This window comes from Gymnoscopelus braueri (genome assembly GCF_963280865.1).
Source record: "Gymnoscopelus braueri genome assembly, chromosome: 3".
Taxonomy (NCBI): Eukaryota; Metazoa; Chordata; class Actinopteri; order Myctophiformes; family Myctophidae; genus Gymnoscopelus; species Gymnoscopelus braueri.
The window spans coordinates 38596931-38624819 of NC_137612.1; the positions used below are offsets into that span (position 1 = coordinate 38596931).

Below are 27889 nucleotides of genomic sequence, written 5' to 3' on the forward strand. Positions count from 1 at the left end.
TTAGAGGCTGGTGGCGAGAGGCTGGTGGCGAGAGGCTGGTGGAGAGGGGCTGGTGGAGAGGGGCTGGTGGAGAGAGGCTGGTTGTGAGAGGCTGGTTGTGAGAGGCTGGTTGTGAGAGGCTGGTGGCGAGAGGCTGCTCATGCTTGTTGGTTTCCATCGGCCATGTTTCCGGATGGATATTTGACACTGTGTCTATCCGTCTGAATTATGTCAATACAAAACGACGAACATAGAGGAAAACCCCCCCCCCCCACGTCCCAAAATACTACGTCTTTTCTGCCTGTCCATATGGCGGTGTGTATATGTGCGGGTTGGTCTGACTGCGCGCGCAGTAGAGAGCGGGCGTGAAAGAACATTTATCACGGCCCCAAACAGGAGTCGTCACAGGGTGTGCTAAATGGCCCAGCATGCCTAGAAAAGCCATTTTCTAAATGGATGCCTCTCTCTATACGTGTGTGTCTGATAGAAATCTTCCCAGGGCTATGCCGGCTGGTAACAAGATTGCCTCCCCCTGCGCCCCCTTCCTCTTCATGCACAGTTTATTCTCGTTGGGGGAAAGAAAGACACAAAGAAAGAAAGAAAAAGAAAGAAAAGTCTGCTAATTATTTACTTTGTCTTGCACCGAGAGAGAGGAGGTTAAGTTAAACCACTTGGCACTTAAGCCCTATTGCATCGTTCATCGTATGATTCGCGTGGCGGGGTGGAAATAGACGATCTACAAGCTACGAGCTTGAAAGTGGTTTAGTTTGTTTGTGGTTTTATAAATATTGAACCAATGAAAAGTATTAGAAGAGTTTGTCACCAAATAATAGCTACATTGGAGCCATTGGAACACAGTTAATGTTTTCCATTTTCTGAAAAGTAACAGTTTTGGACATACAAGGTTTCCACCCGCCCTGTGACAATATGTCTTTTGTTCGTTTTTTGTTATTTTTACTTGTTTGCAATGCAGATTCAGGTTGATTCAACTCTTGTTAGTGCTGCCTGCTGTGGCTGTGTTTTGGAATTATTTCCGCGTCCCGCAAGATAAATCAAAAAACACTCAAGTCATTCAGATATCTGAAACGATATTTCAAACAATATTTTGCACCGAGCCTGAGGTGAGATGCATTATGTTGCGAGACAGCGGGAGAAGAATGGAGGTTGTGTGATTTATCAGAAGAGCTGCAAGTTTAGAAAAAGGAAGTACGTACGTGGCACGAATGAGGGCGGGCACACGCAGGAAAATAAAGGTGCCAACTGGAAGTGAAACTGGTTCTTCAGAGTGATGCCACAGAAGAACCATTTTTGGTTCCACAAAGAACCTGTCAGGCCAAGGTTCTTTAACGAACCATTAAATGTAATGTTTCTATAAAGAACCCATATATACTTCATCGACTGGTGTCTCCCAGGCTGGTCTCCTTTTTCCCCCCACACCAAATCTCTTTTGGTTTTCAATTTTCATTGCAACGCATTGTGAGTTTATAGACTGGCTATTATCGGCAAATGTTTGCCGATAATAAATTAAGAAATTAAGAAAGAAAAGAAAGCCAAAATCGGGATGCTAGTATTTAAGTGGTTAAACGTGCCTCAAAGAATCATCAAAAACCAAAAAGAATAATTTCTGGTCCTTCAAAGAACGTTGCCCCCCCCCCCCCCTCCATTCACTAAATTAAATGGATCTTTAGTAGGTGATGGCTCTTCGTGGAGCCATATTGTCTTTTAAAGAACCATTATTTTTCTGTGTGACGAGAAGAGCGAGTGGGTGGAGGCGTTCTTTTTCTCCTTTCGGCGGAGGAGAAGGGGAGGCTGGAGCGAGGGGAGAGGACGCATGAAGGATGGCTTGACAGCTGAGATGGATGAAGTGTTTTTCCCCGTGTGCGTATATTTAGAGTGGAAAGTATGCGAGATGAATGAGAAAATATGGAGAGAAACAAAAAAATTGGGTTAAACAGATGTTGTCATCGTTTCCGTGTCCTCAGGCTCATTCAGACCCTTTCTGATAGCAGTGCGGTGGCATTCTGACCCTCACGCTGTGAGGTTGAGTTTAGTTGATCAAATGCAAATCATTCGAATGAATGGAAATGATGCACCATGTTGACATTCTGGCCAATATATAAGAAACAATTGTTTCTATGGTTGACTGGGGACTATATTGATCTTATGTTGATATCGTTATGAGACTAGATATGATGTTTGATTTTCTGTTATTGTTATATCGGGTTCAAACTATTTTATACTTTAATTTTTTTTTCTTTCTCAAAATAGTGAAAATATGTACAAGCTCACAAAGTGTGTGAGATCTGCTATTTTTTTTTCTTTTTCTTTTTTTAAGAAGAAAACTATTGTGATATATGATATGTGTCCATATTGCCCAGTCCTACCATGGTCATGTCAACCGATCACGATATTGCAATACCAGTATCCACCAGTAGGGTTTACCTAACGTGTACACCTGTTAAACTTAAGCTGAGATGCAGATGCAGATTGAAAAAATAAAAACACTGGCCTATACTGAACACTACACTGACTCTGTTTCCATGGATTTAAACGACTTGCAAGCGCGGTATCTCAAATATAATTGCAATATGCTTTTACCATCATTCTCTCTACAATATAGTGCTCCTCTACACTTTCTTGATGTGTGGAGGAGCACTATATTTGGGGATGTTGGCTGTACGGGTGGTTTATTAAGTTTGGTATTAAACAGTTTTCTTATTCCCTCCTCACATGACTGAAGCTGAACAGTCACTGCAAATGGCAAACGTGTTGTCACTTTCAGGGACAACACAAGTTGTTTTTCCACCAACGTTGTTGGCACATAATAAATGCATCATATATAGGACTAGTTTGGTCCAATACTAATAATGCATGTTTATGTAATTATCGCCCGATACCGATATGATGACCGATATATTGTGTTGTCCTAAGAAATTAGCGTAGAAATTGTTTGCAAATGGAATGCAAAGGATCCTGGAGTGTTTTGTGCTCAATCATTGTCTGAGGAAGAGCCACCTAGGCTCAAAACTTCTGTATGGTGGAGAACACATTTTAAACCTTTAAAAACGCACACAGACCTTATTCTAGACAGCTCGTTGTCTCCTACAGTTATTCAGTCATTTGGCAGCAAATGCATTGTGGTCCCCATATGACCTTCACTAGATGTCATCTGATGAATCCCAATCCCTTTATTGTCACTGTATTCAATGAAATGAATAGTGCCACAATAGTGCCAATTGGTGCAATTTCAACACGATTAAATAAACAGAAAATACATCCAAACTAGAGAGAGCAAAGACTAGGGCACGCCACCATTGAGATCGTGTGAACTGAAATATAAGGTAAACTAATGTTAGTGCTACAGTACATGTATGCAAAATACATACAATATACCGCACGTGCACACACACACACACACACACAGACACACACACACACACACACACACACACACACACACACACACACACACACACACACACACACACACACACACACACACACACACACACACACAGCCACACAGAGAGCATTTGGCTGTTTGCTTGGCTCCACTTCAGCATGCCTTTAAATGGTGGAGCTGTGGAACGTATGTTTGATTCTCCTAATTAATGTATTCATTTCAATGAGAGGACTTTAATCAGCCTGAATAATTTAGCCTGGTACACATGATTGCTCCCTAACCCCCTAATGTACAGTAGTGGCTTCAGCCTGGCATATTCTGTCTGTCTCTCTCTCTCTCTGTGTTTCTCTCTCTCTCTCTCGCCTACTTTGCTTCTCTTCATTACCCTGAACTGAAACCTGAGAAACAACATACTCCATGATCACCCTTATGCTTAATTTATATACTCTGTTGTACGGCGGTGTTGCCCTGCCGAAAATAGCCAATCTACAAGCTCCACGACGCGTCGCTTGTGCTTGTAGATTGGCTATTTTCGCCGCACGTCGCGGTCGTGCCATGGAGTATAAATCGGAGCTTGATCTTGTCTCGATTCCAATCTTTTTCCTGATGAAAGGCCCAGATACAGAGTGAAGGCATGGAGTACTGAGAGAGCCAGGGGTAAATTAAAGAGATGCAGATTCTACTGATCTTTAATCGAAAATGAAACGCAATGGAAACGGGATGAATTCTCCCACACGATGAGCGAGTGTTTCTCTGTCTATCCGTGATCGACGTCGTGCCCTTGGCTCTCTCTGTGTGTGTGTGTGTGTGTGTGTGTGTGTGTGTGTGTGTGTGTGTGTGTGTGTGTGTGTGTGTGTGTGCGTGCGCGCGCGTGTGCGCACGTCACCTCTGTACGCTTGTGTGGCCAATGCTAGATGAATTGGCTCTAAGACCACCACATGCTGGCTGTAGGTTTATCTGGGTCCAACACACACCTCGCCTCCTATCATATGTACTGTGTGTGCTCACACACCCTATATACGGTACTTAGATGACCGTGGTCCCCAGGGCTCTCTACTTGGTACTCTTCCCCCCCCCCCCCCTCTACACCAAATCTCTTTGTCAAAAATAGGCGATCCGCAAGCTCACAACATGGCACAGCGCGTTATGAGCTCGTAGATCGGCATGTGTTAATGGCCATGCGTCTGTGTTTAAATAAAAATATTGTACACACAGTGAAGACAAAGTAATATCTCTCACAGCTTTTCACAACCTACAAGGGCTGGCCAATGAACAAAAATATATCGAAACCAACATTTAGAACCAATAACCGACTTAATCTTTTTTTTCTCTTTTTTTTGTCTTAAATTTTTATCCCACGATTTTTTTCACCCAGTGCCAATTGCCTGTGTAATCCTGGATGCTACTCTCCCTCTGCCAGCCTAGGGAGAGCCCCTAACTGAACTCATGCCTCCTTCAATGCATGAGGAGCTAGCAAGCCGCTTCTTATCACCTGAGTTTCCCCGGTAGGACGTAGCGTGTGGAAGGAACACGTATTCCAACCATTTCCTTTCCCCTCCATCAGGCACCCCGGCTGACCAGGGGGAGGCAGTATAGAGACCAGGATTACCACATGTTTTTTGTGAGGGTACCGGACACGGGGGGAACATGCAAACTCCACACAGAAACCGACTTAATCTTAAATAATCGAGAAGCAAATTCTTTTTTTATATATGTATTTTGTATTTCTTATATATCAACGAATGAACACGAATCAACGTGTTATAATTTTTATAATCGACTAAATCGATGAATCTGATTAACCACACAAGCCATGTATTATACAACGCCTAAATAGCCGATCTACAAGCATCACATCGAGATCTACTATTTTCGCAAATTAACAAAAGAAATGGCTTATTAATCGTTACAAGTTGATTTGAAGTCATATCACCCAGCCCTACAACCTACCCTCTTCCCCACCCCCCCACCCCAAAGACCCCCAGCTACCCCATAACCCCACCCCTACACCCCCCACCAAACAAACGTATATCTCTATAAAGTGTTCTGGTGGATTTGCACACTATCGCTGACCACAGCAATTTCCAATAATCTGTCTCAGATGCCCAGTGCTAAAACTACACAACAGCCCAGTCGAGCTATACTCACACAACAAGCCCCCTCCTCACCTTCTAAAGCTGACCTCAGCTCCACACACACACACACACACACACACACACACACGCACACGCACGCACACACGAGCGCTCGCACACACACACACACGCACACGCACACACAGAGGTTTGTATTACTATACTTGTGAGGAATCAACATGTTCGGAATGGCGGTTTTATGAATGCCATTATTGTAAATTTTTGTCATTTTTAACCGTAAAGCCGAATATATCCAATCTAACGCAACTAAGTGCAAATCAGGTGTAACTCCAGCCCTAACACCTAAACCTAACCTTCTAAATGTCTAATCCTAACCGTAACCTGAATATTAACATATTTTGTATCTGTTATAAAACCATTTCTCATGTGAGGACGAGGAGAGAGTCAATTTGTCAAATTCTACTCAAATTGTGGGTACATTTGGCCCTCACAAGTAAAGTAATACAAATACACACACATAAACGCAAACACACACACACGCATACGAAAGCAACTGTGTGTGCCGACAACGTGCACGCACGTGCGCCATGCTGTTTCATCAGTAGGACAATGATGTAAAGGCTGATCAATATAATTGGTTTCTTGATTTAATAGCTCTTACCCCTGTAGACAATTTACAGGAAGAGTAGAGCCGAGTCCCACGTCACCCCCACCCCCACCACCACCCAGCAATTACCTTTAAAGGACAGAGTGCTCTGCTTCTTCTTACCCCACCGCTCTCTCTCCACTTCTCCTCTCTCTCCCACTCTCTCCCACTCTCTCCCACTCTCTCTCTCTCTCTCTCTCTCTCTCTCTCTCTCTCTCTCTCTCTCTCTCTCTCTCTCTCTCTCTCTCTCTCTCTCTCTCTCTCTCTCTCTCTCTCTCCCACTCTCACTCTCACTCTCACTCTCACTCTCTCTCTCTCTCTCTCTCTCTCTCTCTCTCCACACCTCCATTGCAGTGGTGGAAGATATGTGTATATATATCCTTTTTTTTAACTTAACCGCTAAAACCCCAGCACTGTATTCTGAGGGAAAAACCTTGTTGTGAGCTCAGCGAAGATATTTAATGTAGAGCAAAAACGGAAAGGGCACTAGCATGGGCGTTTTCACAATATACTGTAAAATAGTGTCCAGACCTTATGTCTAGTTTGTCAACCTGTGGATTTTCATTACAAAATATATTTATAATTTTGAATAACAATATAACGAAGTGTACCATTCATCTAGAAATAAGGTTAATGAATAATACTGCTCCAATGCGATGTATGAATACTCTTGTTACAAGTAAAAGTCCTGTATTCAAACATTTTACTTGAGTAAAAGTACAAAATAATTGGCACCATACGTACCAAAAGTAAAAGTACTCCTTATTCCATTTCCCAATTTTTTTTTATATATCTAAAATGTATCAAAATCTTTCAAAAATAGCAGATCTACAAGCTCACAACGCGTCGCATCATGGCGCGTTGTGGGCTTTTTGACTAAATATGGCTTATGTGGTTAATGTATGTAATAATAATCTAAAACTGCAAAGTAACGACTGAAATAACTAAAACTGTCAAATAATTGTAGTGGAGTAAAAGTACAATATTTGTCTCTGAGATGTTGTAATGGAGTAGAAGTATAAAGTATTGAAACATTGACGTAATCAAGTAGGCTAAAGTAAAAGCACCTCAAAATTTTATTTACTTTGAGTACAGTACTTGAGTAAAGATTCAAATTCCAAAGTAGCAAAAATAGCCGATCGACAAGCTCAAAACGCGTCGCTTCGGGCCGCGTTTCAAGCTTGTAGATCTGCTATTTTAGATACGTTTGTGTGACGCTGCAGTATGATCAAGTAAGGCGTCAATTTAAGCAAAAACACATATTTACACAGAGAAACACAAAAAGTTTAAATATGGAGATCAAGAGGTTTCTTTGCGACAGCACCAAAATGTACTCTCCGCCACTGTCTGGCCTACAGCCGCAGCCTGTTATCTGGTAGTGGGACACATCATCCAGGGCTATTTCAGCCGTGTATAGGTTCCTCTCTGGCGGGCTGTGGTGCTGCTCATGGCCAGTGTCTCAGCTGCAATCTGACTGGCATCACTATGTCTGACACCGCGTGTTTGTGATCATAATCTCTCTCTCTCCCCTCTCGCTCTCTCGCTCTCTCTCTCTCTCTCTCTCTGTCTCTCTCTGTCTCTCTGTCTCTCTCTCTTCCTACGCTTACGCAGTCAAATGTGAACTTTGAAAGTGTAAAAAAGATTTATCTTTATTGCCTATATGAATGATATATGTTTTGGTTAATATATCAACAACAAAAGGTAAATACGTACCGAAGATTTAAGTAAATAGATTTACCAGTACATTTTGACATTTCCCATGGGGGGGGGGGGGGAGATATCTATATATGTGCTTTTTTTGTCTGTTGGCAAATCTATACATAAGTATAGAAATGTATAGATTTCCCATTAGGTAAATCTATACATTTCCCATTTTCCCACATACTGTATACCGGGGCATACAGTATACACATACAGTTTCCTCTCTTTCTTGTCCATCCGTATGTGTGTGTCTAAATTAAAGTGTTGTGCAAGGTTTGGCCTAGAGCACTGGTTCTCAACGTGGGACCCGGGGACCCCCGGCCGGTCCCTGAGTAGATTCTAGGGGGTCCCCAGCTAAATGATTGATAGCTTGGAACCAAATGGACCCTTATTTGTCTGCATCTCCGAGAGCGTACAAATGGAACCGTTTGTACGCTCTCCGTAAATGAACACTGAGGGTTTTACAGTGAAGATTGGGGCGCCAGAGATTAAAAACATAAAAAGTTATATCAAATGGGGGCAGTGGTGGAAAAAGTACTCAGAATTTTTACTTGAGTAAAAGTATCAATACTGCAATATAGAAATACTCTGCTATAAGTAAAAGTCCGGAATTAAAAAATGACTTGAGTGAAAGTCAGACAATTGGACTCGAGTCATAGTGACTCGACTCGAGTCTGACTCGAGTCGCATATTTGACGACTTGCGACTCGACTCGGACTTTGAAGGTAAAGACTTGCGACTCGACTCGGACTTAGAAGGTAAAAGACCAACGAGACTTGAGACTCGACTCGTACTTGCTAGCCAATGACTCCCGACTCGACTCGACTTGAGACAAGATGACTAATGACTAATGACTCACTCTACCGCAAATGCGCTATCTCTCTTTATACAACCCCATGCTCACTCTACCGCAAATGTGCTCTCTCTCTTTATATAAACCCATGCTCACTCTACCGCAAATGCGCTATCTCTCTTTATACAAACCCATGCTCACTCTACCACAAACGCCACCACCACTCCCAGCGGGGTCATTTTGATTCTATGACGGCTGCCGTCTAGTTATCATCAGTGCCAGTGTTGTGAGGAAAAACAAGCAACCAGGTCTAGGAAAACCAGCCAAAAGAAGCGAGTCAAGCGACTATGGGCCACATGAGCACTCTAACATATACATCAGCTATTTGAAAATAGCAGATCTACAAGCTCACAACGCCTCACAATGCAACTAGTCGTTTGTGTTTTGTTTATGACCCCAGCCACCCCAACAACAACAGTAGCACCAGCCAGCGAGATATACGTACTTGTAAACATGAAAGTCACTCACCACTGTCGAATTTACTTTATCCATGGTAACAGCAATAAAGTCTTAGTCCGTTTTTTGGTGCGCAACACAACCCTCGTTTAAGTGAATTGCTTTCACCTGCTGCTGCTGTGCGGAGTGTGCGCGCTACAGGGCATATCTCCGCCAAGCCAGGGTGACCTACCCAGGCTCATGAAATTCATATGCAGGCATAGTAGCCAATTAGAATGAAATCTGCAAAAACTGACTCATATACTGATACAGAACCATATATTGGCTATATATTATGGCTGTCGGGTGGAAATCTTGTATGTTCCTTTTTCATTATTATTTAAAAACAATTTGAAATCGTGAAAATAGCCAATCTACAAGCTGTAATTATTTAATAATTAAGAAATACGATATTTTAAAGACTGAAAAATCAACTAAAGTCAATATTAGAGCAAGTTCATTCACATTTCATTTGAATGAAAATAACTTGTGGGTAAAATTCATTCTGTGAATCTAATGTGTTTAATGTGACCCCTACTTCAGTCAGTGAAGTCCAGGGCTGAATGTGACATATTGAGACCTATATAACTAAATATTGGTCATTTGCCAACACATTATTTTGTGAAATAAATGGGTTATATTTCACAGATAGTTATACTATTCTTATAATATATTAAAATACAATCATCCTTAACCTTCAAGTTAAATGCATTATTGACTTGCCCACAACAGAAAGACTTGGGACTCGACTTGGACTTGGGACCAAATGACTTGGGACTCGACTTGGGACTCGGACCTGAGGGTTGGATTGACTTGGGACTCGACTTGGACTTGGGACCAAATGACTTGGGACTCGACTTGGACTTGGGACCAAACGACTTGGGACTCGACTTGGACTTGGGACCAAATGACTTGGGACTCGACTTGGACTCGGACCGGAGCGACTTGAACAATTGTCTGGTGAAAGTACAAAAGTATTGGTATCAAAATGTACTTAAAGTACCAAAAGTAAAAGCACTCATTACTCATTTCAAGTTTTCAACATGTCTAGAATTTCTTTGAAAATAGCAGCTCTACAAGCTCGCAACGCGTTGTGAGCTTGTAGAGCTGCTATTTTCAATTAGCCGAAGTGTATTCACCTGTTTCCTAGGCTTTCCACTTCCTGTGTGTTTTCCACTTCCTGTCGATTTGATCCAATGAAATCCAATGAAACTGGTCAGATGACTAATGATATCCAATGAAATCCGACAGGAAGTGGAAAACACACAGCCTAGGAAACAGGTGAATATATAGGGCTTAAAAGGTTAATGTATATTTTGTAATAATAAAGTAACTAGTAACTAAATTATTCAAATTATTGCAGTGTAGTAAAAATACACTATTTACCTCTGAGATGTAGTGGAGTAGAAGTAAAAGTATTGAAAAATGGAAATACTCCAGTAAAGTACCTCAAAATTGTACTTAAGTACAGTACTTAAGTAAATGTACTATACTTAGCTACTTTACACCACTGAATAGGGGTCCGTGGCTTAATGCACTTTAAACTGGGGGTCCTTGACATGAGAGAGGTTGAGAATCACTGGCCTAGAGAGTGTGTTCAAGACATCAACCCACCCCTACAGCTGATCCCAGGATTAAAACACATTTTAAGGCTACAGTTCAGCATCATGTAAGGGAGAAAAGGTCAGAGTTGGACCTTCATTTCTTCTCCTGCTGCTTCAACATTAGCATTCATGACTTTTTATCAAACGCACAATGAAATTAATAACACACAACAAAGCAAATGTGGCTTCAAGAGGAAACCGCAGCCAAAAGTCGGAGCATTTTGGCAGAAGCCAGAATCACCGGTTTGATGGTTCTGGCGCTGGCTGCCGACGGTTCTACAAATCGTCACTGTCAGGTGGAAACCTGGTATGTCCAAAACTGTTACCTTTCAAGTAACGGAAAAAATAACCTGTGTTCCAATGGATCCAGTGTAGTTATTATTTAGTCACAAGCTCATGTTGATACTTTACATTGGTTAATTATTTATAAAACCCACAGACCGACACTTTCTCTTGCACCTTTTTCTTCTTCAAATATAGCGAAAATAGCCGATCTACAAGGTCCCAACGTTAAAAGCTTGTAGATCGGCTACCATATATATATATACTTTCGCTTCCTTTTAGCGTCACTCTTGAGTGACGAAGAAGGGCAATAATTTACGAAAACACGAAAAAAGCTGAAACGTGGAGATACGAGGTTTCAGCCCGACGGCAACTAAATGTAAATGCATATATCTTCATACAGCAGGTTTACATGTGGGGAGAAGGATATCCTCACAGTAGGAGGCCATGAGAACTGGAGCCAGATGGCATACAGTAGTGTTTTGTCCCCAAAAATACTAAAACCCCTATTTATGGTTTCCAATTTGATTGCAATGAAACACATTGCTTTATGATAATATGATTTACACCGGCGATAAAGCTATCATTCATTTAAAAATCAAACATTTTGACTGAAATGAAGGATTATATTTTGTGTAATTAGAATTAGACGATTCTCTTCAACCACTTTAAGCATACCATCCCTATTCTAGGATGGTAGGGTTTGCGTTCAGCACAGTTGTGAGCTTGTACTGTAGATTGGCTATTTTTGGCAAATTAGATATTAGTGTTGAATGAAAACACGGGAGTACTATAGAGCACTGGGGGACTCCAATAAATTAAGTACAGTGTGCTGTATGGTTTATGTGGTTAGGTAATAATGCTAAATATTGGTCTTTAGTGTACAAAGTCAATAGAATTTTGGTGCAATTCAACCCATTAAAACCGGGAATGCATCTGTGTAACCACTTTAACCATTATTTTATACTTTGGCTATTCAAAAATAGCAGATATACAAGCTCATAACAAGTTCATATTTTTCTCATAACAAGTTCATATTTTTTTTTGATAAACACAAATTCAATCATACATTGCATACATATTGTTGTAGTGGTTCTCAAAGTGAGGTCCATAGACCCCCTGGGTTACTTTAGGGGGTTCCAAATGAACCCTTACTGGTCTGTAACTCTTGAGAGTTATGGTGGTCCTTGAAATTAAAAAGTTTGAGAACCACCGGTATTGTAACTGTATAGCAGACGTGAAGTCTAACATATCTGCTCTGACAGCATCATGAACCGGAAACGGAAACGGTGATGGAACCCAATGTTGGATCCGGTTCCTTCCGGTTCTTCCAGTTGTGGATCCCAACCCTAAACAGGAAACTATTCAGTCTGCTGCAATGTTTCTCTGCAACAGGACATACTGCGACGGTTTTGTTGCATCACGAGTCATTGGCGTAGATTCGGGCTTATTAGAGCCAAAATGTTGAGTTCACCGACCCGACCGATTGAGTCCTGAAATGGCCCTGCACTTTCCTCCTCCTCTTCCTAAGAGTGAAGTCAGCTCACCAAAATCAATAGCGTAGGCTGTGAGGAGACTGCACTCGGCATGGGCATACAGCCATTATGGGCTGTTAAGTCTTCCTCTGGACACACAATAAAACATCTCATAGTATCATTTGTTGTGCTTGCTGATTCCATTGCAGCGGATCACCCAGATGAGAGCTCTAAAGGCGCTTTTTACAGTGCGTTGGATCTGCTCAGCACAGATCTCACTCTCATTTGGTTATGAACGGGAATTGTCAGAGTAGTCTGAATTTCACTGACATTCACCGTGGTATGTTTTTGGGGCCTGATTTGTTCGACTAATTGCCGCTTGATGGATTCGGGGGTGGGGGGTGGGACACAAAGCATGTGGAGCCTGACTACAGTACCAGTGGCTTGGGAAGATTGTCTTCCTGAAGACAATATAGCATTATACTCTGTGTCAAAACAGGATTAGAGGCCTGTCAAGCTGCTAGACCTGTCAGGAAGAAGCGTTCTTTATTTTGCCTACGCTGCAAATCTTCTCTCCTTTTCTGCTATTCTGTTATTTGGAGAGTGTGTGTGTGTGTGTGTGTGTGTGTGTTTTATGTGACTGTGAGCTTGTGGCTGTGTACAGTATATTGTTGCTGTCGGGGCAGAAACCTCTTAACTCCATATTTCAACTTTTTATGTTTTTTCGTAAATGTAATGCCCTACTTCATCATACAATTGCGTCACACACAAGTAGTGCAAATGGCAGATCTACTGTACAAGCTCACAACGCGTGGCATTGCAATAATAAAAAAGGAACCGTTTTGGACATACAAGGTTTCCACCCAACTGCAACGATATGCGTGCGTACCGTACAGTACATTTGACGTTTTAGAGAGACACATGCCGCGTCGCTGCTCCTATTTGTGCTTTAGCAAGCGGAAGGGATTGGGGGGAAGGTAGCTCCGCCCCCTCAGGTGTGTACAGACTGTACACATGTTGGGATGGTGTGCAGAGGTACTAGAGGAGGCTTCTTTATCCTGATGCTTTTATTCATTCCAATGCAGAGGGACTGTTTGTTTATTTCTGTTGGTGTGTTTTTACTGCATGACTGCGTGTGCGTGTGCGTGTGCGTGTGCGTGCTCTTGTGTGTGTCTTCCTACTCCGCCTGCACTCCGTCATGTTATCGTTTGGTCACACTTCTGAATGGCTCTTAATTGGCTTGCCGTAGTTGGTAGGCGGCTGCTTCTCAAACCTATAACTACTGTAGAATTCCTGGAAAAGTGTTGGATTTATATTTCTCTGCATCCCCCCCAGTATCTCTCTGTTTCTCCCTCTCTGCACTTTCTTTACCCGTTTCTCTGCATGCGTCTGTGTCTGTCTGTCTGTCTCTCCCTCTCTCTCGGTCTCTTTCTTTCTGTCTCTTTCTTTCTGTCTCTTTCTCTCTCTGTCTCTTTCTGTCTCTCTGTCTCTTTTCCTATCTCTGTCTCTGTCTGTCTGTCTGTCTCTGTCTCTGTCTCTGTCTCTGTCTCTGTCTCTGTCTCTGTCTCTCTCTCTCTCTCTCTCTCTCTCTCTCTCTCTCTCTCTCTCTCTCTCTCTTTGCCTCTGCCTCTGCAGTACGACCAAAAATAGTCGACCTACAAGCTCACAAAGTGTTGCAGACGTGCCGCGTTGTGAGCTTACAGATCGACTATTCTCGAGACGCAGCGGTGTCATACGACAGAAGCATATAAACGGGGCTTAGCTCCCCTCCCCCTGCATCCCTCCACCCCCGGTGTTTGGCGTGGAGCTGGACCCACTCTCATCTCTCCCTCTGGCTCTTCTCCCAGGGCTCTGTTTGTTTGATGGGATTTGTGCTTTTTTTTGCATTGCGTACAAGTACATGCACAACAAACTGTATGTGCACACACACCAGTGTAAATTTTTACAGCAAATTTGTATTTAGTTTTAGTCTTTTGAATAACATTTCATTTAGTTTTAGTCATATTTTAGTCACCTGAAATGTTTTAGTCTAGTTTTTAGTCGACTAAATATAAGATTTTAGTCGACTAAATCTACATCTACATCTGTCTTGTTAGGGTCGCAATGGCTGACTTTACACTTGGTTGCGTGCTGAAAATAGCCGATCTACACGCTCACAACGTGTCGCAGCGCGACACGTTGTGAGCTTGTAGATCTGCTATTTTCAGAGCGCAACACCCGAGCGCAACCAAACATAAAATGACTTTTAGTTCTACTGCATCTCTTCTCCACTAGTCCCTCACTAACATTTTGTCTAGTTTTTATTTGTTGATGAAATTGTCAATATAATTAATGACAATATCCCCACCTTTTCTAGATCAGGGCTTACTTGAAAATCTCAAAAGCGTTCGTGGGCCCACCCAGCTAACCACTTATCAGGCCAGCCGAACGGCCTTGTTAAGTGGTCAGATGGGTGGCCCGTGTGCATCATTGTTTATTTCAATCAATCGATTGTGTTCCACCTTGGATTATTAGAGCTAATGTAGTATAGTTTTAATCCATTAAGACTGGGAACGCATGCCGTGTCATTTTAAAGATTTCTTTGGCTATTCAAAAATAGCAGATCTGCAAGCTCATAGCGCGGCACCGAGTGCCGCGCTATGAGCTTGTAGATCTGCTATTTTTGATAAATCTTGAACATTTGTGCAAATATTCGAATATATATATATTTTTAAAGCGAACATTTAACTCAAATCTTTGCTTCTGGGGGGGTCCCTGAAACACAACATTTTGAGATATAATACATTTTCCACGATTTTTCTAAAATTAGCAGATCTACAAGCTACGAGCTTGTATATCTGCTATTTTTGAATAGCCAAAGAAATCGTAAACAATATATATAGTTTTGCCAATTATTTGGGGGCCCACTTGCAATATCCTGATTCCCACTGGTTAGGAATCACATACTATAGATACTTATTGCTTCTTTTAGGGAGTTGGGCTTCATTGAGACATTGAAGAAGGACTAGTCTTGTGTAGACGATCAGATTACATGCTTGCGGAAATCTAAATTCAATGTATGGGCAAGAACAGTGGAGAAAATCAGCACTAGCAAACCTACGCCCACCGCTTTGAAAACCAATCATCATCAGTCATGATGTGAAGAACTATCTTAAAGTCTTTGCATTGGTTCTGCAATGCTGTTACTTTTTTAAATGTCTGAATTGTTTCCTCACAGGTTTAGCCCATTCATTGAATTGAGACGTCGCCATGCTGTACATTTAGATGTCACCAGCTTCATAAAAGTGTGTTTTTAAATGTGGACATGGCCATAAAACGATAACAAAAAAGGAAAACATAGGTCAATAAGTATCAGTAAGACATTGTCTCTATGCTTGACCACTTGTTCTGCACTTTGGGTGAACATTGCTGTTTTGATCTGTTATGTATCAGAAATTGACTGCATGAGGAAACGCTGCCAATTATAAAGTTACTGTGCCTGTATAAGACATAGTCCTATACCGGTATATCTGTATATATTATCTTTTTATTATTGTCGTTCTATAAAATGTTCTTGCTTAATGCTTAATTTCTCCTTCGTTATATGTAGCAATTATATACACTGCAATGGGTGTGTGTGTGTGTGTGGGTGGGTGGGTGTGTGTGCGCGCGTCAGTGTGAGCATGTGCTTACATTTTCTCCATCTAGCGTGTCATTAAAGAAAGGTGTATCCCTAAGGGTGCAATTGCCCTCAAATAGTGAATGACTGTGGGCTACATTTACATGTATTTATTTCTGAACTTGTGATTACATAATCCTGTTGATATGTGTACATTGGATACACAAGTGGACCTTGCTGGAATTCTCACAACCTGTCTGACAAATTTAAATGTGTACTTTGTCTGGCAAAACAAAAGTACATCTACACTACTACTACTACTACTACTAACTAATACTATTAACAATAGCAATGCTTGAATTCGGAGTTCTAGTTTGCTTTACTCACTATATCACAAGACATGAAACTGGTGTAATTTGTCTTTGTGCACAAACCTGTAATTACTAAGAGCGAGGCTGTAGTAATGTGTCATTACATAATAAATAAATTGCAGCTAATTATGTTTTGTGGAAATGTGGTCTTTACATTCTCAGGAACAGTTACATGGTTGAAATAATGAATAATTAGGAAGATTTGGGAAAGCTGTAAACACATAAAAAAAACATAATGTATTTGTCAGTCTGAACATCGTCGCTGTCGGGTGGAAACCCCCCATGTCCAATAGAACTAAATTGTTCAGAAATTGTGAAAAGAGCAGATCTACAGCTCACAATGCGTCTCATTGCGATGCATTGTGAGCTTGTAGATCTGCTATTTTCACTACTTTTGCTTGACACTCTCGTACGAAGACTCTCGTCAGTGCATTAAATGACGCAAAAACATAAAAAGTTGTAATTTTAGAGATACAAGGTTTCTGCCCGACAGTGCCGACATGCAATATTTAGCTTGCACTGTAATATTTGCCATAAACTGGAGCATGAGATGAAGCTAATGGGGATAATTAACAACGGTTCAGCCAGTCAGATACAACAACATAATTTAAGATCAAACCACCATCACTGTGCATTATGACTCCATTTGTCACCATGATGGAATGCCACATGATTTCATTTACATGCAGGATATTGTTGCCCCTGTGTGTGTGTGAGAGGGGGGGGGGGAGAGAGAGAGAGAGAGAGAGAGAGCGAGCTGCTGCAGCTTTGCATAGAGATTGTGTAGTGTGTTTGCCTTGCCTATAGCGAGATTAGCCGTCATTGTAAATGTAGTAGACATACTTACTATAGGCCTCGTGTGTTAGTAGGGCTTTCATATTACATTATAGATGTTGCGCGTATAGGTTGTGTGTGAGCTACTGTATATCATTTAAGGCCTATATTATACTTAAGAAAATGTTTGAATCTGTTTTGAAAATAATAGCTATTCGTCATAATACGATATTGGCGTCACAAAAATATTGAGGTATTTGGTAAAACTATATATATATATTGACATATTTGATTTTGTCCATTACACGTAGCCCTGATATACAGTCCATACACTGTATGGTTTACAGCAGGGTATTCAACTAGATTAGGCAGGGGGCCACAATTGTAAAAATAACTTGAAGTCGTGGGCCACAAGACCAGAACAGAAATGAACAAAATGTTCATGGTTTGTTGTGTGCTACAGTATGTGTCCGTCGATAGGACACAGCAATGGACATTATGTCCAATATGGTAACTTATTAGGGCCTGCTTCATACTGCATTTATGCATTTTGATGTTTGATAGGATCATTTCTGTACCAGTCCTTTATAGTGCACAGGCTTTGATTTTGATTTTAAGGAAATAGGAAGTTGATATCTCAGTGTTTTCTGTGCACGTGCCATTGGCCTGGAAGCGAGGCTGGCAAGGTGAAGTGTTCACAGATAGTATGTGCGCAGGCGTGTGTGTGTGTGTGTGTGTGTGTGTGTGTGTGTGCATGCGTGTGTGTGCATGCGTGTGTGTGCGATGTCCGGACCACCAGCTCATTTCACACATAGACAGACATCAAAGGCGGTGTGAATTAACCCTGCGTGTCGGGGCCGCGCTGCATGCCATCCCCACAATTTCACATCTCTGCCGCTTCGGTGGCAACCAAACTCACATGCGTGATGCGGCCCATTCATATTGAAATGAACAGATGGGGGGAGAATCACTATCCCTTCACCGAGGAAAGATAAAACTTCAAAAGAGCCACAGACATATTGGGGTTCTGTTTGCAGCCGTCGCGCACAGCTCTGTATTCATGGCAGGTTGAAGAGCACAGGTGTCCTGTGTCGGTTGTGAAAGTGCGGCTAAAGCAAAGGTATCGTGTTTTTTTTCTTCTTATTAAAGCAGGTCAAGTGTGTTTCCATTACCTGTCCTCCTCTTGCCTGTCTTCCTTTCTCCTTGATTAGACACTGGACACATGATGTCATGAGGCAGCAGTGGACCAAAATAGCTGCAAATATGTGCATTGTGACTCGACTGATGACAATTTATGACATTATGACTTGAAGGTGCAACAGTAAATTGAACTAATTGATATAATTGATTATAAAAATTATTATCGAAATAATCCATTATAATCCTATTTTAGGCATGTCAATATAGGCGAAAAGCTTAAACAACCTAGGGTCGAAGAGCCTATTTGTAATCTTTGCATGAGAGCATTGTCTGATGAAGTATAAAACAATGCTTAAGTGGTTAATCGATAGGTGAAAAATAGCTGGAAAAAGTGATCGATAGAATAACCGCTAAAACACAATTTATAGTTGCAGCCCTAGTACGACTCAATCTGTAGCCGGAAATAGCCGATCTACGAGCTCACAACCCGTCACTTCACCTTTTGAGCACGTAGATCTGCCGTTCTCGGTGCGCCATACTGTCGCAGAACGAATCTTAAATGAAGCACTACACACTACATTAGATGACATCATGGACATGCACAGGCGTGGACACACAGACCTGTGTGCACGCAACACAAACAGGTGTGCGTATCACAACATGCCTCAGTATACGATTGAAATGCACATTACACCTACCATATGTCTGTAATTATATGCAGGCTAGCGGGGCCCATTATGTGCTTTGCACACATATGGAGTGTGTGTGTGTGTGTGTGTGTATGTGTATGTGTATTGAGGCTGTTTAGATTGGATGGCGTTACCTCTGCCTTTCGCCCGCCTATCTCCAGTTTCACATTTTCACCTCATCTTGGCAGCCACGGTAATTTAATTTTATATCGTATTTATTGATCTGGCCAACTTCAATTTCCTGCTGTGGCGTGATTCTGTTTCACGGAGGGAGCGGCGATAATGCAGATGAATGTAGTGATGATGAGGAAGAGGAGGAAGGAGATGGAGTTGATGAAGATCGTGACGATGTTTGATGATGATGATGATGATGATCACTTCTGCAGGTGATTATGATTGTGGTAATTTGTATGCTGATTAGAGCAGTGTTTGAAGATGGCTGGGGTTGTTTTGTGTAGGTGAAGCCATCATCCGTGCGCCGCACCGCACACACACACACACACACACACACACACACACACACACACGCACTCACTCACTCACGCACTCACACACACACACACATACACACACGTGCGCACGCCACCCTATGTCACCCCCGGCCCTCAAGTAGGCTGCCATGACAGCTATTCAGTAAACACATTCATATTTCATTAATTTGGCCTCTCCCCTCTCCACCCCCTGACTGCCTCTTATTGTTGCCTCTAGAGGTTGTTCACTAATCCCTGGAGACCTTACTTCATCCTTCTGTGTCACCTACACCCACGCATGTGCACTACACTAGACCGCATGTACACTACACTGCACCGCATGTACACTATGTTGTATGTTGCAATATGTCTCTTCTGCACTGCAATTGTGTTTTTTTTTAACTACTTTTGCTTTATGCATCCTAATGTTATTTTATAATAGTTTCCTTTGCTTGAAGTTCTGTGTAAGGCACACATTGAATTGCCTTGTTGTTGAAATGTGCCATACAAATGAAACCGACTTGCCTTGCCTCTACACTACGCTGCACAGTGCACACTGCACTGCAACTTATGTACACCAATTCAATTTAAATTCAATTGTATTATAGTGCCAAATCACAACAAGTTTCTCAAGACATTGTCACACCCTGAGCTAGCATTTTTTTGTGATGGTGGCAACGAAAAACTCCCCCTTATGTCTCATTTATACTTGCGTGCCGGTGTCGTGCTCAGTAAATAGCAGATCTACAAGCTCACCATGCAGGCGTCACGGATGTGTGAGCTTGTATATCTGCTATTTACTGCACGCAACACCAGCACGAAACCAAGTATAAATGAGGTTTTAGCTGGAAGAAACGTCGGGCAGACCCAGGCTCTAGGGTGGGCGGCCATCTGCCTCGACCGTGTCGGGGGAAAAGAGAGAGAGAGAGACAGAGAGAGACAGAGAGGGAGATGCAAGCTACAAGTATAGTAGCATTAACAATAATAGTAAATATAATAGTGTAAGATATTATATAATGGTTTAATATAATATAGTATGATAATAATGTTAGATAGTGGTTCTCAACTTACAGTATGGGCCGCGACAATATTGCAATATACTGCATATATTTTCAAACATTTAGACAAATAGTGGAAAAAGCCGATCTACCAATTCCACAAAAACATTTTCATACAAGTATAACATTATTAAATATGGCCTATTTTGGCCATAGTGCATTATGTAATTAGATTATTGGTACCAGTCATTGTCATTTCATTGTATATTTAAATTATTTGTCATAAATTACCCTGTACAATTGCCTAAAAGGCAAATGTAATTTTTTTTTAACTGTCTTTTCTTATGAGCTGGACAAATACTGTAGCAATGTTCTCTGTGTACAGTCGAGTGCACGGGGAAATGAAAATTAGGTTGTGTCTCATTGTCTACATTACTACAGTAGGAAAGGGGCATTGTTTGAGTTTTAACAATGTTACGCTTATGAGCCATTGATCAAAGAAGTCAGAATCGGTGGATATAGTTTTTTTTTCAGTGTAACTACTGAATCTCTCCAAACACCTCGACAATAGAAACGCCATTTAAAAAAAAAAAAAACTTCATTGCTTTTACTGTATGGGAATAGTGCCTGACAAAGAAAAAAAGGTAGGATATGCACAACCCCACTGTTCTTGAGAAACTGGACCAAAAACACTCAAGTAACCAGACAGGAATGTCCGCTCACTGCATAATACTGCTGTCCCATGCTGGTAGTGCCTGACAACTCATCCATAACTTCACAAAGGACTGAGTTTCACACAAGTGCCTCTTGAAAGACTCTGATCTTAATGAGCTGATCCTCTTCTATTGTAGTTACAGTGTGAGCTTGAAGTACTATTGGAATTGAAGCACAAGTCTCCTCAAATGGCCACTGATAATGATGATGATCATGTCTTTAATACCACTGTTCTCATATCACACAAATAGCAACAGTAATGGTCTGTTTCTCCAAGTTATGTTTCTCCAAAATAGAATAAAATAAAATAATGAAAAAATAAATAATAATAACCTCAGTTACCACATGCAATACCTTGACGGAGCACCTGTTGAAAGCCCTTGACCTAGTCCATTCACACATTGAACCGTTTGGGTTGAATCAGACCTTGCCCCAACCTAAGTCAGGCATAAGGTCTGTTGCATGTCAGATCCTAATGAGTCAGACATTTGCGTTTACTTTACACATACAGTACAGCCCCACGGTTAATGTCTAGATCAGTGGTTCTCAAAGTGGGGTCCGGGGAATCCCAGGGGTCCTTGAGGTGGTTCCAGGGGGTCCCCAGCAGTTAATATAGCATAAAAATCAGTTCAACCACTTTAACCCTATGTACTGTACATCGGTTATTTGAAAATAGCAGATCTACAATTAGATCTGCTATTTTCAAACAAAATCTTGAAAAATGTGGAACATTTTGAATATTTTGAAAGATTTCAACAAGCCAAATCTTGTATGGGGTCCGTGGCACAAAATCTTGGATGAGGGGTCATAGCCAAATACAGTACATGTTAATAGGGGGTCCATGACAATGTATGAGAACCAGTGGTCTAGATAACTTCCAGGTTACAGTGCATTTGTAAGTGAGGCTCATCTGTGTCATCTAAACCAAATAGCTTTGTACTGGTGGGTTTTAAACTTGGAACTGATATGAGGGTAAAGGATAAGCTGTCAGATCTTTTTAAGCATAATCTCACCTAATCTTTATGTATAGATCAAATCATCATGACATCACCACAACCATAAATGTTATTCCGGGTATTATTCATTAACCTTACATCTAGAAGAACAAAACTCTTAATGATATTGTTATTGACTATTAGAAACATATTATTTGGTTCTAAATATCCACAGGTTGACAAAATAGACTAGACATAGGAAATATTCTGGACACTTATTTTGTAGATATCCATAGACATTCTACCCGAAAAAAAAAAACGCTCTACACGTTTATTTACAAACATTCTGATCTGGGCTATAGTGTACAACATGTCTGCGTGCGTGGGCTTTTTTTTTTTTTTTTACATCCGCCCACCTACTGTACAATAGATATACATTCAGTATATTTGCAATGCTTCAAGATTGAGTCAGAGAGGAGAAAACGTAATACTATACATGTTGAATATTCTACAAGCTTGTAGATCTTTTTTTTACCACCTTTTTCTCCCCAATTTAGTCAGTATGCCAATTGATTCCTCCCCACACACATTTCTGTGTTGTCCCTGCTGTTGTATCCTACTGACTCACACCTACCAGTGAGGAGCCCCCACCGGCAGGACGTAGAGCCTTCGTCCTACTCCTCCCGCCCAACACTCCCTACTGATAAGTGCCACCCCGGCCCGTAGGAGTACAGTACGTGCAGTGACAATTATCACCCTCCCCACTCGGCTTTCCTCCCCCGAACATGGGCCAATTAATTCTAATACAGATAGATAGATTATTGCTGCTAGTTTCTGAGGAACCAGAACAAAATAATGTGTACTCTTATGTACCCGTACACAAGATGTAACAAAACCTTGAACGTTGACCATTGAAGAAAGGCAGAGTACCTGTGGAGATGGGTTGGATAAGGCTGAATTATTGTCAGTGGGAGCGTTGCAGACGGATTCAATTATTATGACCAATCAACTGGTATTTTCATTACCTTTCAGAGCAGAGTGCTGTACTCAGTGCAACAGTGTACTCTGTGTGCTGGTAATGTTCACATTGTCATGGAAGACGAGTGTAATTTTGTCGTAATCAAATAACAAATCTACAGTACCTCAAACCAGGGGTGGAAAACGTACTCTGATGTTTTACTTAAAGGAAAACTTCACCCATTTTCAACCTATATTAACACATTAAGTGCCAGAGTTGTATTAAAACAGGGTACATCTAGTGCTGGCATTCTTTACCGTTTACGCTGATATGTTTAGAGCTGTAGTGGCCACGACGAGGATGCGGATGTAAACAAAGGGTGCGTGTACGATGGTCGATGGTCCCGTCTAACGCCTGGAACAATAACATCTCTCACGCGAGCCGCCATTGCGGAGTGATCGCGCACCGAAAATGGCTCGTTTTCACCACTGTAAAAAGTTAAGGAGATACGGAGGTTTTTATCAAGGAGATAGAATGGGAGTGGACGGAATTCATTTTTTTTGGCACCCATCCACATCTGTCCCTTCCATTTTAGAGGCACCGTGGGTGATTCCAAAGTTGCGCTAGGGCGCCCCTTGTGGGGGAAAAAAGGAAAAAAAATGCTAAAAGGTTATAATCGTTTATGGCACTCCACGCATGACTTTTCAAAAACGTGCCGGACCGTATTTGGCACACAATGTGTTAATAGGTCCTCACTAATGCTCATTATCAAATGGTAGCATTTTTGTCTACACACTCTGTGTCTCAGAGGAGGGCTATGAACAGTTCAGAAACCTCCCTACCAGTGACATCATCAATGGGGAATCAAAGCTAATCAAAACTGCAGGCTTTCTATTCCTGGAAAGTTAGCCTGCTATTATAGAAGCCATTGTTCTCACATTACTACAAAAAAAATATTTGGAATGACCAAACCTTTCTATCGATGATGTCACTGGTAGGCCGGTTTCTGAACTGTCAGACAGCCGTCCGCTGAGACACAGAGCGAATAAACAAAAATGTTGCCATGCTATAAGGAGCAGTAGTGAGGACCAAGTATGAAGATAGGGTAAAAATGGGTGGTTCTTTAAGTAAAATTATAAATACCACAATGTAGAAATGCTAGGTTACAAGTAAAAGTCCTGTATTCAATATTTTACTTGAATAAAAGTACTAAAGTATTGGCATCAAAATATATGATCACAATTGTAGATCGTCTATTTTCGAAAAGGCAAACTATAAAATAGGGCTTAGTTGGTTGATGTATGCTTTGTAATAATCAAAATCTACAAAGTAAAGGGTAGCCTTAATTGAATAATCAAGAAGCGCGTTTTTTTCGTCCTTTTTTAAATATAAAAAATGTATACGTCAATACATTGAAGTGAAATAAAAAGTTGATCAATTTCAATGTTATGGCCCTGGTCCCGGCTGTACATTCAACTTCAACTTTATTGTCACATCACAGGTTTACAGGTGTAAAAAAAGGGGGGGGGAATTATTTTCGTACAAACTCCCTACATTTGAACATTTTTGCTACAAAAAAAAAGAAGCTATTTTATTAAAATCAATTAGTTAATTTAACTGTTACACCCCTAGATGATGTGAAGATGATGTAAAGTAATGTAAAAATATGCAGACCTCCTAGGTCAGCTATTCCCAACCTACTGTATAGGCTGCGAGGGTATTGCAAGTGGGCCCCCAGATAATTGGCAAAACACTAATATTTTAATGATAATATAACATTAATATTTAAAGAATGCGTGGGCCGAAAAAACACAAACTTTTTTTTCTTTCACATCAAAGTGAAAAAGACAGACAAACATACAATATAAAGCAAATTTGTGGGATTTTAGATATGAACGTCTGGCTCCACCTACTGTGACTTGACAACAAAATTGCAGTGCACTGCTGATTTGCAAACAACACACCTACTGCACCAACAAGAGCCCTATTATATTATTAATAACAGGTGGGGAAAAACATGTCACTGTGCATCATGAAATTGTCCATTCATCAGTCCACTGTAAAACTCATGCCAATGTGCCTACCCCAAAATAGGGCCCAGAGACAGGAGTTCACAAACGGTTCCATGCCAAGGACCCCAAAATAACCAAGGACCCCGCTACTGCGAAATGGCAAAAAAAAGGGGAAAAAAAGACAGGAAATCTACAACTCACATCTGAACTGAAACAACAATGTTATCAATTGAATTTGAATTAAAAAAAAAATATATGTATATATATTTGTTTACGTTTTTCAAATTTTCCTCTCCTTTACAATTGGCCCGCCTGGCATGGTGGCTCAAACCGGAGCCCCAAGAGTCTACAATTGCAACACTGCATTGCTCCTTACACCCAACACATGGCCTAAGGCAGAGTAAATGCCATGACGTCTCCAAAATCAGTAGGGTTGATCCTACAATCTGTCCACTGAGGGTCTCCCGCAACATTAGGGTTCAAAGAATGTTCTCAGCATGTTTTACAGCAATCTGCCCATTAGTTCAAGGACCCTCATAACTCTCAGTTAGACCTGTAAGTATCTATTCGCCACCCCCTGAAAAAACACCCTGGGTCCCTGGACCCCACTTTGGGAATCACAGTTCCATGGCAATCCTTGTTGCAGTCTTGTTTGGGACCACAGTGTTGATGGTTCGATTGACCGTCTTAGTGATCCTTAGCGCTTCATCACTAGCAGGCCTGAAAAAAAAACTAGGACATGATTTGCAGCTCAGGACCCCCAACAGCGTGGCCCCAATAGGGAACTTCTCAGACTTCATGTGACCAGCATGTGTAATCTATGACGTCAGTCGTCTATGACATATCTACTGTATGACTTGTGACTCCAAGTTTGGGCAATGTTTCAGCTCGGAGATCAGAGACCCATTGACTATTATTATTAGGCACAAGAAATGTGACTATGATCGGTCCAGCGGTTTGCAAGCTCTGGACAGACACACAGACTCTCATAATGGCTAGCCTCCTGCAGAGGCACGCCGTAAAAATAAGAACAAAAAAATATAGATAAACCTCAAGACCACAACACAATGGCCAAAGATTTGCCCTGAGCTAACCAGTAGCAATATTAGGCCTTTTTTAATTTCATTTAAGCTGTCAGCACTTTTCTGCCATGTATTTGTGTAAAGATGACCTAGGACTAGAAGCGCTCCTCTTCCCAACTCCACTCGGTATCTGCTGTTTTTTTGTCAGAGTGTTCTGGGCGCCTCAAGTAGAATCTTATCGATATCACTTTCCCTATATGTTGTATTTTTTTAAGCTCCACATTAAAGATGCCTCCAAAAAAAAAGTTTTTTTTTTATTCCCATTAAACTACACATTTTCCTGGTTGTTAGTAAATAGGAAATACGTTTCCTTTTTCTCTTGTGCAAACACCCACCCAGCACAGCTGATAAACGTTTGTACATACACAGCCAGACCAACATACAATCCAGGGCTTCCACCAAAGCTTTCAAGGACCCTCAGTGTACTAGGCATTATAGGCCACGGACCCTCATAACTCCATAACTCACAGTTACTAATCCTTTAGCTGGGGACCCCCTGGAACACCCCACTTTGAGAACCACTTTTTTTTTTTTAAACAACCTCACTCTGTGGACTATGGTGGCGTTGAACCCGCAAAGAGGCTTTGAGGTATAAAACTGTTGAAATTAAGATGCTGGGGCCAATATTCTAAAACAAAATGAGTAACAATCAAGCAATGCATTCGAGGTTTCGTATTCCTTGTTTCTTAAAAACTAGAAAAAGTGCTCCTCGGAGCACTGCCAGACCCCTGTGGTTGAAATCTGAAGATACGTCACGCGAAGCTTGGCCAATCAAGGGGACAGGTAGGAAAAGAGGGACAGGTAGGAAAAGAGGGACAGACCGACCCGACCGACAAAGCCTCATGTAGGCCGACCCCCTGGGTCTGGCAATAAACCCCAGAAGGTCGCTCTCCTCCCTCCAATCTAGTCATCCTCCTCCTCATCCGACCCATCATCATCCTCCTCCTCCTCCTCCTCCTCCTCTTCCTCCTCCTCTTCTTCTTCTTCCTCCTCCTCGTCGTCGTCTTCAATTTCATCGTCCTCGACCATGACCTTTGCTACCTTCTTAGCAGCTGGCCGCCTGGGTGCGCTCTTCTTAGCAGCAACGCTCTTTGCCACCTCGCTCTTCTTTGTTTCACGGTAAGCTATAATTTCCGTGTTGTATGACACCCTGAGTTCGGCAGCTTTTTTCTCATAGGGAGACTTGTCCTCGGGACTCTGCTCGTTCCACAGTTTCCCCAACGCCTTGGCCGTGTCCCCGACGCTGATGCCCGGGTTGTCCTCCTTGACCTTATTGCGCTTCTCGGCAATGAACACGAAGAACGCTGAAGCTGGCCGCTTGGGGGCGTTGAGATCCTTCTGTTGTCCTCTTCTCTTGGTGCCTTTAGGAGGAACGTAGGTTGTCATCTCCAGGTTGTAGCGCTCCTTATCGGTCTTGGCCAGGTCCTCAAACTTCTTCTTTTCCTCGACCTCGAGGTCCCTCCACCCCTCGGAGCATGTCTTGGAGAACTCTGCAAATTTGACTTGTACCCCGGGCTGTTTCTTTTTGAGTTCCTCCCGGCGGATCTGGACAAAATAAGCATAAGAGGACATCTTTCCTCGGGGCTTGTTCTTGTCCTTGACCATGGCTGCAGAATATCTTGATTGCTTGATTAACTGCCTGCCTGAGTGATTGATTGATTAATGCAGTATCTT

The 27889-nt window shown here is 41.7% G+C and overlaps 2 protein-coding genes across 3 annotated transcripts in view; one reads left to right on the forward strand and one right to left on the reverse strand.

Annotated features, from left to right (window-relative positions):
- Nucleotides 1-27820, reverse strand: LOC308082918 (high mobility group protein B2-like; the record flags this gene model as incomplete). Its single annotated transcript, XM_080424999.1, has 2 exons — nt 1-63; nt 27257-27820. 2 exons carry the CDS (start codon nt 27818-27820, stop codon nt 1-3), a joined length of 627 nt encoding a protein of 208 aa, XP_080281125.1.
- Nucleotides 1-27889, forward strand: part of cacna2d2a (calcium channel, voltage-dependent, alpha 2/delta subunit 2a) — a 291322-nt gene that overhangs the window by 14456 nt on the left and 248977 nt on the right. The window lies entirely within an intron of this gene.